Source organism: Sciurus vulgaris, assembly GCF_902686455.1.
Source record: "Sciurus vulgaris genome assembly, chromosome: 7".
Classification (NCBI taxonomy): Eukaryota; Metazoa; Chordata; class Mammalia; order Rodentia; family Sciuridae; genus Sciurus; species Sciurus vulgaris.
Window position 1 is genome coordinate 118,136,443 of NC_136467.1, and position 14,208 is coordinate 118,150,650.

Here is a 14,208-nt window from a genome sequence, read left to right on the forward strand (position 1 = left end):
TCATCTCTCATCTCAGTCCTTCCTCCTCCTTCCACGGGCTCATTCATTCTGACTTCAGCACACACACAGGTAGGAGTTCTGTTCTAATTATTGATGAGAGAATGTCTGTGTATGACACCAAGGTCCACACCTGAGAAATTCCCACGCCTACACAGCCTTATATCAAGTACCATTCAAAAGCAGCCTCCCCCGCCGTTTCCTTCTCACCCTCGCAGGCACTGCCACCCACCACACGGTGTACATGTTAGTCATCTGGCTCCATCAGAGCCGTCCTTTACCTTCCATTTCAAGAATTTCCACTGTCAAGCCATAGATAATCATCCTCGCATACCCAGCTTCCTCCCTGTCTTAGCGCAAAATGCCCCCACCCGGCTCGGAGCCTTCTTGTGCTTTAAGTCTCAAACTATGTCCGAACCTCCCTCCCTTTGGAAACTACCCCCTCAGTTTACATCACTCCCTCTTGGTCTTTCCTCCCCTCTCTTCTTTAGTCAGAAAGCACTGAGGTCTTGCAAGAATAAATGTCTCCCAAAGAAAATATATTTTTGGCTCTGAGTAGGAAATCATTTTCAGCATGAATAACACAACCCTCCATCATTTGACTTTTGTCCATTTGTAAGCAATAACTTCAGCAGCAGTAGGTTGTTTGGAAGCACCCAGGGAAATAAGTTCTGGCCCACCTGCCCCAGAATAAAGAGAGTCAGACAGCAGGCCACAGGCTGTAGCTGGAACTCCACCCATCTCATTCGTCCTCTCCATTTGGTTTCCATGGGACCCTGTGCCAGGGGTGGGGAGGGCTTCCAGAGTGCTGAACTATAGGCTTTAACAAAATAAGGAAGTGGATTTTAGGATGCAAAAAATAGGGCATTAAGAAATCAGTATAGGGGCTGGGTTGTAGCTCAGTGGTAGAGCGCTCGCCTGGCATGTGTGAGGTCCTGGGTTTGAACCTCAGTACCACATAAACATAAATAAATAAATAAAAATAAAGGTATCATGACCATCTACAACTAAAAATATTTTTAAAAGAATAAGAAAGAAAGCAATTCCCTTCATACCTTTTTGGTCAGAACTTGGCTACCTGTTCCTTTCGTCTGTAAGGAGTCCTGGTTTTATTTCCTCCAAGATCTGGATTCTCTTTGTAAGAAAGGAGAAGCCGGGTATGGTGGCTCGTGCCTATAATCCCGGCAGCTCCGGAGGCTGAGGCATGAGGATCGCCAAGTTAAAAGCCAGCAAAAGAGAGGCTATGCAACCCCCCGTCTCTAAATAAAATACAAAATAGGGCTGGGGATGTGGCTCAGTGGTGGAGTGGCCCTGAGCTCAATCCCTGGTACCAAAAAAAAAAAAAAAAAAAAGAGAAAAAAAGGACCAACGCATGTGGATGTCTACAGAAACCCAAGTCCGAGGCTAGTCTTTAAAAACTGTTGACTGCCATTTCTGCCAACATGCTCTTTGATCAGTATCAAAATCCAGAAGAGGTTTTACCTTTGAGTCTTGTAAATATTTTCCAACCTACGCACAACCTGGAAATGCAGTGTGTGTTTTGGGGAGTCTCCTAGGGGTTGGCTCTGGGCCTGTGGCTCAGCAAGCCAACAGGTTCTCATCTTCATCCATATTTTCTGGGATTCAGCACTTGGACCTATGACTGAAATTCACTAAAAGCAAACAACTGAGCTAGAAATGAGCACAGCAGATCAGAACTCTGAAGACCCTAACCCTTGATGAGAACTGATTCTGACTAACCAAGTTGGGAAGAAAGTAAAATGTATGTCTTTGAAGGTCCTGTTATCTAGTTGTCAACAAACTATAAAATTTTTCTTTGTTAGCCCCAAAATAGTGATACCTTCAAGGCTGGTTGCATTTTTACGAAAGTTTCTTGGAATTGGAATTCATCTCTAATAGTGGACTCTTGAGCACAGCAACGTATAATGGGGAGAAGACCGTGTTGAATTTTCTAAAACATACCACGGAGGGGATGAACCTGCCCAGTAGCATGGTGGTGGAGAGCAGTGCCCCTGCTTCAGCTCCCCAAAAGCATCACCTTTGCTCTAACAAAAGGGAAAACATTTGCTCATTCATTCATTCAAAAAACATCTAATTGTGCCAGGCAGGGTGGCATGGGCCCATAATGTCAACTACTTGGGAGGCTAAGGCAGGAGGATCACAAGTTTGAGTCCAGCGTAGGCAAATCTCAAGACCCTGTCTCAAAATAATTTCTTTATCAAAAGGACTAGGGATGTAGCTTAATGACAGAGCACTTGCCTAGCATGCGCAAGGCCCTGGGATCAATAAAAGACATTTGATCAAGTTCCTCCTAAGTGCCCGGGATTGTTCAAGTGCTAGAAATATTGCTGCAAACAAAACTCACCAAAATCCTTGCTCTTATGGAGCTTACAAATTCTAGAAATAATAATAGAGCTTATTAACATATCAAGTAAACTATGTAAATAGTCAACAAAATTCAGGGTTCAGTTCTTCTGTGAATCTGTGAAAAAAAAAAAAGTTTTGGACAAAGTAGGCACTCACTAGAGTATGATCTCATGGGTAAGCCTCCTAGCAGGCCATTCGGAATGCCACACACCTTGCCTTTCCATCAGGCCTGCTTTCCCTGGAAAAAACCATGGAAGAGCAGAACTAATTTAAAAGTTGGGCAACTCTTACCCTCCCCACCTTTTCTATAAACATGCAAATGTCATTCCCATTGAGTGGCAGAACCACCTGTATTGGTCAGGTTGCCTTTTTTTTTTCTTTAAATTTTTATCTTTACAGACTGCATTTTGATTCATTGTACACAAATGGAGTACAACTCTTCATTTCTATGGCTGAACACAATGTAGATTCACACCATTCATGCAATCATACATGTACACAGGGTAATGATGTCTGTCTCAGTCCACTATCTTTCCTTCCCCCCACCCCCTCCCACCCCCTTTTCCTCTACACCATCCAAAGTTCCTTCATTCTTCTCTCCACCCGCCCCCACCATCCGCCCTCGTTATGTATCATCATCCACTTATCAGAGAAAACATTCGGCCTTTGGTTTTTTGGACTTGGCCTATTTCACTTAGCATGATGTTCTCCAACTCCACCCATTTACCAGCAAATGTCAGGTTGCCTTTTAATTCACGCTTTCTCTGCCCCTTCCACCTGGGCTCTTCTACTTCCCCACCTGGCAAATGGTACGCCATCTTTCAGAATTCTTCCAGATGAAGTTCATGTGCCCCTCCTCCATGCAGTCTCCTCCCACTCTCCCGGACACAGTGGACTTTCCTGCCCCTCTTCCTCCTTGTCTCCTGGTGCTGGACACCGCTCCCTGCGGCAAGCAGCCGTGTAATTATTTGTTCCCTTTTCTTTCTCTCTGGCTAGACTTTGAACTCTTTAAACACAAAGATCAAAGCTTTCATCTTCTTGTTGGATTTTGCATCTCTGTCACTTGCCTAGCACAGTGCCTAAGATAAATAAACACTTCTCCAAGGAAGAAATAAATAGATGATTGTCTCGTTAGCAAGGTGAGCTTTCAAACTCCCTCGCTGCTCTCCTCCCTTCCTAATACATACAATGTGTGCTTCAGGACAAGCGCTTGTCACAGGAGAAAGAGCCTGTTTTCTAAATCCTTGCAGGGAAAAAGAAATTGGACATATCTCTTTAATAAATAAAAAGTTGGGGAGAAAAGTCGTTCATTAATTTTGTGAGTGACCCCCAAATTGAGGCGAGATTTGGTATATCAGTACAATTGGAAAAAAATTGAATGTGAACTCTAAAGGGACAGAAGGGGATGGACAGGAGAAGGCTGAGACGGAGACCCAGCTCACACACTTCGGCTGCTTGTGGGGTCCTCCCGTGGGCCTCTCAGTGGACCTCAGTCTCACGCTCCTTTTGGCAGCCTTCCATGAAGTCTCTGTAGACATCTAGGCCTTGCTTTGCCTCTTTGCCCTCAGACTAGGGACAAGACCAGCCTCCCCATGCCTCCCTGGGCAGACACCTAGGAAGCCAGCTCCAGGATCATAGCCACCACAGCAATGCATGTTCACCTGTGATCACCACAGCCAGAAAAGCCCTAACTGCAGAATACTTTCTCTATAGCAGGAGGAAAGCTAATGCCATCTTCCTCATAATCAGCCATGGCACTACAGGGTCCCTAAGTAACTCCCAGCGTGACTTTCCCACATGTGTACACAACTAAATTTTGAATCTTTGGTAAATGATGACTCATGTATAATATGTTATACTGCTGGCTCCAAATTTCTTAGAACTTTTAAGATTCTCTCTAAAAAATAATTGCTAACTAACTTCCTGGGCTTACCTCCTCTGCACACTCCATAGGCCTCTGTTCCCACTGTACACTCAGAGAAGACTCGGGGCTGTTGGGTTGATTGCAAGTTCTCCTAGGACTTACTGCCAAAATAGTACCATGGGTACTGGAAGACCTGAGTGGGTTCTTTCCCCACCCAGCTGCCCATTCACACTCTCAACTCCACAAGAAAGCAGAGCAAGGTCCCTTCACGAGCCACCCCACCCACCCATCCTCCAGCCCACCCCACCACTGTGACTGCCTGGTGGGTAGGAGCCTTCTCTTCACCCCTCTGTGGGAGGCAATTTGGGAATCCCTGGGCAGGCTCCGCTGTGGTGCCTGTGAACTTTCCTCTTCCCTAACTCCACTCCAGACACACGCGGGCCCTCTGATTTTCTCGTGCGTTAAAGGCACACATTGTTACGGCTGGACATGGGCCAGGGGCGGGGAGGAGAAGTAGGAGTGAATCCCTTGACTCCCGTGGGCTCTGCTGGTGAAAGTGCCCCACGTTGGTGTCTCTCGTGCACCAGAGCTCACCCTTCAGCGTCTCACGCCCACCAGGTCCCAGGTCCACTGGATTCTGGAGTGTGCAGGACAGATGTGGAGACAGAAATGAGCCGTGCCCATTTGCTTCTGATTGGAAAAGGGTGGGGTGTTGCTGTGTACCTCACCATTCAGACATTCTTCATGGTGCTATTTTTACCACAGTAATCATTAAATTGGTGTCAGATGAGCTGGTCTAGTTCCTCACGCTGAGGCTGGGAGATGGAACTTGGCGGGTTTTTTTCCAGGCAAGAGATGTTGTATGTGGCCCAGATGAGCAAGGCTCTGGAAACCTAGGCCTCACAGAGCCTCAGCCCTGGACCGCATTCCCATGGCAATTAGAGCAAGGCTCAGCATCATCACCCTTTACTCCTGACCAGATCATCTAATAGACACATGCTGAGCACCGTCTAAATGCCAGCCGTCAAGCAAGATGCTGGAGACTCACGTGGAGATATTACCTCTACCCGTGGGAAACTTGCACTTCACCAGAATTGACTGTTATGTGAGGGAGGGTGTCCACCTGACTGTGCATGCTGCAGGTGCATGAATGGGACAGAGTGGAGGGCGGACAGCTTCATGGAGGTAGCAATGCTCAGCCAAGGGCTTTGAAGATAAGCAGAGCTATAGGTTGAAAACATGGGAAAAGGCCTTCCAGGCAAAGGAACCAAGGACTGAAGCATTTTTAAAGGTCTCTGATCCAGGCACAGTTGCGCATACCCATAATCCCAGTGGCTTGGGAGGCTAAGGCAGGAGGATGGCGAGTTCAAAGCCAACCTCAGCAACTTAGCAAGGTCCTAAGTAATTAGTGAGACCCTGTCTCAAAATAAAAAATTTTAAAAAGGGCTGAGGATGTCGCCCAGAGGTTGAGCACCCCTGGATTCAATCCCTGGTATAATATTAATAATAATAATAATAATAATGAATAAAAGACTCTGTAGATTCATTCAAAACCCAGTTGTGAAGGCATCCGTCACTGAGGGGGCATCTCGGACACACACCTGTGCTGACCCTTGCCTTGGGAGATTGGGATGAAAAGGTCCTGGTGCAGGGAAGGCACCTGGTGTCTGACCCTAGGCTCCGTATTTTAAGCCCTGAGCAGGGCCTCCCCGTGAGGCTTGGCCTGTAGTGGCAATAGCAGAACAGCATGTGGAAGTGCGACATCAGCGAGGGACCCCTGCCATGGTCTTGTGATTGAGAAGCTAATTCTAGTGAGGTCCAAGAACCCTCACCAGCCACAGAAAGAGAGATGGATCATTACATGGAAACTAAGGGCAGAAATTTCTAGATTCTGTCTCTCCCAGTTTGGATTATAATTCCTGTAACTGGATGCCTGGAAACTCAGGGTGAAATTTAACAGAAAATCAAAGTGGGGCACAACAGGAACCAGGAGCGATGTGGCACTGCGTGGTGGCAGAAAGTGCATTTGCAGATGTCCCCACAGTCCAGGGCTTGGCGCTCTGGTTTTCATTTCCTCTGACCAGACATTCCGAACCCCACCCCCCACAAGTCACATGGACATGCAGGCACAGCCCTGCAGGGTGCAGTGGGCGTCCTGTGGCTGGAAGGGCCTCCTCAGCGGGTCGGCAGCCAGCTGGAAGGGCCTGGGGCCACCTGTCTGGTCAGAGTCTCTCTGCCATGGGCCTCTTGGAGCCAGGGCTGGCTTTGTGGTCTGACTAAAGTGACAATGAAATTAATAGGATCCTGATGCTGTGATTGAGGCCATTTCCCTGTGTCTCCTAACAGGGATGCGAGAGGAAATGTCATTAGGACGCCAGGAAGCTTTTGAAATCTTCAAGAGGGACCATGCTGACAGCATTTCCATCGATGACAACAAACAGATTCTGAAACAGAGGTAAGACTGTCTCAGAGAGCAGCTGGCCCAGGGAGGCATACCAGGCACTCTGTGCTTCCTAATCTGCCCGAGGTAACTTCTGTAAGAAAGGCACATTGAGTTTCACATTGGATCATGTTCAGCCTGGTGTGATTCTCTTGTGTGTGTGTGAGCCCCATCAAGCCAGAGTGATCAGGGTGAGCCATCTTAGGACAGGGGCAGGTGCCAACAGCCATAACTCTACTACAATTCTCAACCATACATTAATGCTTATTAATCTGTGACTCTGTCAATGTCTTTCTGTTCCAAAGGCAGAAAAAAACATCTATGGCCCAAACTATATGCTTAGAACTCTAGTCCTCCAGCTGTTGCAGACGGGGGTCCCGTACTTCTCAGTCAAAGGACATAAATGCACATCCTGTGACGCAGGGCCTTGGTACATTCTCTAGGCCCCAATCAGAGCAGACAGTGCTGTCAACTGAGATTCTGGAACCCTGTAGAAAAAGTTTATAGATACATAATTTGTTGAAGCTGGCCTGTGAGTTAGGCGCCTCTGGACTGCTCAGAAGGAGCTCTAGACTGTGAACTCTTATAGGTCATGGGCAACTCTGGATCCGAGCACACGGTGCATTTTCACCCAGGTTTGTTGAACTAAAATGAGATCCAGGTTGGAGAGACATCTCAGTGACAATTTAAGGAAGTCCGAGAAGTAGGTGAGCTCTCAGGAGAGCGTGACAGTGAGAGGACCTTCCTTTGAAGGAATGGTAGAGGGAAAGGAGACCTGAGAAGAAGCAGAGAGAGGGGAGAGAACCAGGAGAAAGTCATGTCCTGAAAGCCGAGAGAGAGTTCCAAGAAGGAGCACGTCGGCGGCAGAGTCAGATGCTAGGACAAGTAAGCAGAGGGAGTGAGACGCGCCTCGGCGTCTAGAAGACCACCAGTAGGAGGGTTGGGTGTGAATGTAGCAGTGGAGGCAGGAGATTAAAAGTGACCTCTGTTTTCTCTGTGACAAAGAAGTTGGTAGAATGAAAGACTTGAGGATGGAGATGAAGAGCCCACGCAGCCGCCCCAGGGAGGGGGCAGGAAGGAGGAAAAGGAAAGGCAGACAGCACTGAGGCCCAGGTCCAGCCAACACTGTTCCAATGGCTTTCACACTTGAGCAGGGAAAGAGATCATTCAGGATTCCAGTGGTGGCGACAGGGGCACAGTCATTCTGGAAAGCAGTCCAGACCTTCTCAGTCAAAAAAAGTCTATAACCCTGTGACCCAGCATTTCTCAATGCACGGGCTCCTAAGGGGTCATATATGCGGGTGCTCACAGCAACACTGCTGTGGCCGAGAAGAGTTAGACACACTCTGAGCGCCCCTCTCTGGGGCTGTAGACAGGTGATCCTGGGAGACCATTGGATCAGCATGCGGCATGTGGGAGCCATGGACTAGATTTTTACCTGCCAATGGGCTAGAGCTGGACAGCACTGCCCGGTCGGGAACACAACTCCTGTAAATTACAAACCTATGCGCACCACCCAGAAACACGCACTGCATGTACTTTAACCACACAGGGAGCAGAGCAGGGGCCTAAAAGGAAGGGAAGAGTGAATTAATAAAACCAGGGAACCGGGGAGGGAGAGAGAAAGCGAATCTCGTGAAAGCTGAGTGCTCTCTCCTAGGCCACAGATTTGAGCCTGAGCCGCAAGGCTTCCATAAACCTCGAGATGCTGTCCCAGCTGTAAGCCATGTCTTTGTAAGATGGCCAGTTAGACAGCGTAGCCTGGAACCCCTTCCTTGTCTGTCTGTCTGAAGGTGAACATGTCAACCATATGACAACTGCCCCAGCCAGGAGGGACCTCCAAAGAGCCTCAGTTGTGTCCATGCTCATGAGGCTGCTTAGCTCATATCATGGCTCATAATCTTGGCTTCATATTAAAATGCTCCACAGAGCTTTCAAAGCCTTCCAACCGAGGTGGTGGGAGGCTGAGGCAGGAGAATCACAAGTTCAAAGCCAGCCTCAGCAAAAGTAAGGCCCTAAGCAACTCAATGAGACCCTGTCTCTAAATAAAATACAAAATAGGGCTGGGGATGTGGCCCAGTGGTTGAGTGCCCTGAGTTTAATTCCCAGTACCCCTTCAAAAAACAAAGGCTTCCCAAACCTGGGCTGACTCCCCAGCGTTTCTGATTTAGTTAGTTGGGGTCTGAGCATCCCTTTTAAAAAGTGGGTACCAGTAACAGCCAGATTTGAAAACCACTGGCTTAGACCATATCCATGCACCTTGAAATCCAGAACCTCTGAGGTAGGATCCCTCAAACTCTACAGATTAAAAATCTTCCAACTCCTCACCCTCTCTCGACCATAGAGGTGCGTGCGAGCGCGACATTCCACTCCTCACCACGTCTTCTCGTGAGACCTTCAGGATCAAACGATTCCTGGCCAAGAAACAAAAGCAAAACCATCCCAGGCCCCAGTGGGATGGTTCAATGCCAGAAGGAGACAGTGGTGGAGAACCTAGCTGCATCTGTAGTGAATCCCATATAAAATGGCACATGCAGTTATGCTGCGTCGCAGTCACTGTCATCTTACCATGTCCATCTGAAACTGTCACCACTGTCAGGACGGTTGGGCACGTTTAACTGAAATTTGGTCTTTTTTTAGCTATCAGGGTCCCAGAGTACTGGTTTTGGTTGGTTCAGTAATAAATATGCCAGGTTTGGGTCAGGGGAACTACCAGTTGATTCTTGTGTATTCAGTGTAAGAATCACTGACATGAGAACGCGCTTTGGGGTTTAAGTGTATGGAGGTCGCTCAGCATGGCAGCCATCCTAGTGACCCCATCATCTCCCTGGCTACCCTGCAAGGGAATTAATTAGACTCACCCAGCTTTACTCTGCAAATAGGTTTTCTCAGCAGCACATCAGTTTTTTAAAATCAAATGAAAAGTCAGGAGACCAGCCCACATTTTAAAAAATGCCTACCTCTATTTAATGTTACTATAATACGAGTCATTAAGGGCCTATTTCATAGTCAGGGGTAAGAAAGTGCAACCCAGATCCCACTCTTTATTCAATCTTGGTGCTCTTGTTTGCCTTCATGGAGATTAACCAATTATTAGATATTACACACTCGAAGCTGCTTAAGGCAGGGGACCAAGAGAAAATGTCTCCATAATAAAAACAACTACATGATCAGTATTCCAACAGCAGACACCACAGTAAAGCTCCCACATGATCAGAGGGTGACCTCTATGCCACCCTTGGGAATGCTCTTCCAATAACCCTGGCCCCTTGCCCGCTGCTCCTGCGTGGACATCTGTTGGCCAGTCCTAGGAATAGACATGGGCCGGGGCAGTTGGCCAGGGAGGGTACTCCATCGCTTGCCTGACTCTACTTTGTCTCAGCAAGCAGGGCCCACCAGCCAACCCAGCCTCCCATTTCACTCCCCGCTTCTCACAGGGGTGACCGTGGTCCAATGACTTTCTGTTCTAATGTCTCTGGTTGGCAAAGTGCACAAAAGAGGGTCTGGGATTAATTGTCCCCCTTTCAAAAGGCCCCCTAGGCCATAACAAGCAGGTTCTAACACCTCATGTAGGGATTGGATTATTGGTGACCCACAATTCCCCCTGATTCCCTTCACTCTCCCAGAGTACAAGAACTAATTTCAAATTGCAGGAGGGGAAAATGAATGACTTTCGCATTCCATGATACTTAATCAAAGGGTTTTTCTTCCCTTTTTACCTGAATACTTTGCTGCATGGAACCCTGGCCCCCAGTGTGGGGGAAGTTGTGCTGCCTGTCTGTGACAACAGAAATAAGATGTTGGCATGTTAGTAGGATGTTTGCCCTTCAATGAACAAGAGCCTGGAAGCCAGTTCTTCAGTGGGATTTTTCAGTAGAAGACAATTGCAATTCACAGTCACTACATTTACCAGGCATGACTCATCCTCATAGTGTATAATAAAATGCAGGGAGCCTGGTAACCCCATGCTTGGCAAATATCAGTGCCCAAGCAACACACAGCGAAGATTCTTTTGTGGCAAATCCTTTCTACAAACCGAATCCCCCAGACACAGAGTCTCGTTAAATAGCAAAAGAGGTAACAAACAGGGAAATTAACTGCGATTGGAAATAAAGGCGTTGATGATGTGAACTAAGCCAAGAAAAGCGCCCCTTCACTCAGTTGGATCCTCCCAACATAAAATAGAATGCCAATCTAAAACCAACAGGAAAACTGGACCGAGGGTGGAGAAGAATCTTGGGCACATTCTGGAAATAACACCCATGACAAACAGGAGGTCCCTGGTTCCTATTAGGCGTCAATTTTAATCTTTATTGTTCTTCCATTTGTTTTTGTATTTACACCTTGTCTGCTGAACTAGAATTATAAACTCTGAGAGCAGAGATTAGATTAGAATCTCCTCAACCTCCTCATGGTTTTTTAAAAAAACATGCTGGGTACAAAAATGGTCCTGAAAACCTCTGGTTTGTTTGAGAATGACAACTTGAAATTGACTTTGAGGAATGTTAGTAGCCGAAAAAACTGCTTGGGAAGGCTTATGTCTTCCTAGAAGCTGAGAATCGGCAACAGGCTGCTCGAGAGCCCAGCAGGAACAGGTGACAGGACAGCCATCGTGACAATAGAAAAGGAATGTTGGTGTCTTTAAAAAGTGCATGAGGAGCAAAGGGTGGATCTTCACATAAACGGAGGCCACCGAGGTGCCAGGTGCAGTCTACAGAGAAAGGAAATGGCAAAACGCAGGCCCAGTCATCTATCATCCTCCGATAGGAAGAGTGTTTCTCTCAGTCCATGAAAAATAATGTACGAAGTTAATTGATGTAGATGAGACTAGAAAAGATATCACGGAAGCCCCTTGTCCTCCAACAGCATGGCGCACTGATCTAAAGACACCCTTCCAGCTGGGATGACAGGGAATAGGGTGCTGAGGTCTTGGGGACTCGGTGGTTTATGAATGCCAGCAACTACCACCTAGTTTCCACCTGAGTGGGGTGTGGTTCTACCTCCTGGGGAAGGAACCAGGAGTTGGGTTCCTCAGCTGCTTCCCCAGGGATGAGTAAAACCTTTGTCTGTCATACACCAAGGGCAGATTGGGATTCTCCCAGGAACTGGTCTCGGAAGTTGTGTGAGATTCTACCTCAATTCCCCTTATTTTTTTCATTCTCTAAAGATGAGAAGCTTAGCAGCCATGTTGAGTTTTTGTTTGTTTGTTTGTTTGTTTGTTTTGGTACCAGGGATTGAATTCAGGGGCACTCGACCACTGAGCCACATCCCCAGCCCTATTTGGTATTTTATTTAGAGACAGGGTCTCACTGAGTTCCTTAGCACCTCCCTTTTGCTGAGACTGGCTTTGAACTCATGATCCTCCTGCCTCAGCTACCCAAACCCCTGGGATTACAGGTGTGCACCACCACACCAGCTGCATATTGAGTTCTTGACATTGACATGCGGGAAGCTCCCCTAATCCTTTAGTTTGCTAAGAGGATGATATTCATCCGCTATTGTCTGGGTTCACTGCTTCTGGCCTGCAGCCTCTCCACCTCACAGTTCAGCACCACCCTGTGGGTTTCTACCTTGCCCAGCGACCATCATAATTCACACACATGCAGCCCAGTTATGTTTCCTCCTGGGTCCTTGCTGCATCAACCCAGCCCTGAGAGGCATTTCATCCTAATCTTAGAAAGGAGGAATCTGGCCCTTCCTGCTAAGAGGTGGAGGAAGCATGTGATCCAAGCCTGCTGACTCCTGCTCTGGGGCTCTTGGCATCATGCACGCTGCCTGTTTGAGCATGCTCCCTCACAAGCTCAGCTGCTTTTATTCTACAAATATTTGTGAAATGCTTACTAGGTGTGAGCTGCTGTCTTAACCCCCAGGGAAATAAGAGTGAATTAAATAGACATGGTCACTGTCCTCAGAGAGCTTACGATATTAAAAGTGAAACAAACCAAGTGAACAGCAGATTCCATAATGCAGCACATCGGGGCATCACCCATTGCAGATGTACGATCTTGGAGAACTATCCAGAAAAAGGCCTTGCAGGGGTTAGATGGAAATGGGCCAGGTGGAAAAAGAGGCTCCAAGCAAAGGGAAAGACCCCAAGGTGAGAGAGAGTGTGACCCTTTGTGGAACTGGAAGTGATTTCAGACCACCTGGAAAGGTGGACGGGGCAGGGTGGAGAAAGAAGAGCTGGAGAGGGCAGCAGAAGCCAGGGCGCGGAAGGGTCTACTTCACCCTGTTAAGGAATATGGACTATGTCCTGAGGTCACTGGGGAATGTCTTGATTAGTCTGAAGCAGAAGAGGAACAAGATCAGGCATTTGCACTTGAGGATCGCTGGCTCAAATGTGGGGACTAGTGTGCAGGCAGAGGAGGTGAAAAGAGGGAGAGGATTGTACTGTGGTTGAAGAAATCTGGGATCGAGATGACCGTGCTCGGCTCTAAGGCAATTGAAGTAGGAAGAAGCTAAGTGGAATGCTCTGGCAAGGTACTGAGGATGCAGGCTCCAAGATTCAGCCAAGGGGCTCTCGGGAGACAGGGCAAAGGATGGCATGCAGGTTACCAGTATGAGCTGTGTTTGAGGAAGAACGTCGTAAATTGTCAGAGGAGGAGATCAGTTCTTTTTGGACGCAGTGAATTTAGTTATCTGCAGTGCACTCAACAGACAGTGCCTGTGTGGGTCAGGAACTAAGGTAGGACTAAGATGGAAATTTGGGAGGTGACGATGGAGCGCAAAGACACTGGCATGAATGGGGTCCCTGCAGAGAGCCAGAAAAGTGAGAAGAGGGCTTAGACAAAATCCTGAGGATTACCAATATTCAAGAACAGGCTGCAAGAAGAGCCTGCAGAAAAGACTAGAAAAGAGCTACAGAGAGAAGGAAAGGACAGGAGACCTGGCACCATGGAAGCCGTGACAGTGCTTCCCCAGTGTCACAGGAGGTCTACAGGCACAGGGCAGAAGCATTATGGCAATGTCACAGGAAGCCAACCTCATGAAGAATGGCCAGGGCACTGCATTAGCTCTCCCTTCCCAGACCAGCCCTTGCCCAGCCTAGAGATTTTCCGTGCAGGTGGAGGCAGCTTCCCGCCCACATCCGTACTGCTACCACATCCAGTTACACTGCCCACCCCAGAGTCAGCCACGCAGATAGTGACATCCTGAAAGGACTGCTTTGGCACCAGTAGTAAGGAAGCCTGGGGCGGGGGTCATCAGTGTCCTGGCTGAGACATGGAACCTTCCCACTGGCCCTTCTCAAGATGCAACCTTCTGATACAGGCCAGGCCTCCTCGTCATGAGCTCCGCTTAGGGTCCTGCACCTGGGAAAGTCAGCCTGCTCACTTCCCTGACATAGGTCTGCCCCTGAGCCAGTCATCTTTGGGTGTGGGCCTCTTTTAAGAGGTCAGGAGTGAGGACGCTCCCCTGGCAATGACCAGGTGGGCAGGACTTCAACCAGGGGAGCAGTGGGTGGGGAGCGGGGAAGGACTGGAGACTTGAGCTAGCTGGGGAGGTGGGGTCGCCCGGGCAGGCTGGCAGGGGTGTGGCCCGC

General features: G+C 48.2%; 1 protein-coding gene across 4 annotated transcripts in view; it reads left to right on the plus strand.

The window, feature by feature from the left end:
- Positions 1-14,208, plus strand: part of KIF6 (kinesin family member 6) — a 410,860-nt gene that overhangs the window by 298,103 nt on the left and 98,549 nt on the right. For all 4 annotated transcript variants that reach the window (XM_079148124.1, XM_079148122.1, XM_079148123.1 and 1 more), the window contains exon 14: positions 6,575-6,683. In XM_079148124.1, the coding sequence (XP_079004250.1) occupies positions 6,575-6,683 (109 nt within the window). The remainder of the gene's footprint in view (positions 1-6,574; positions 6,684-14,208) is intronic.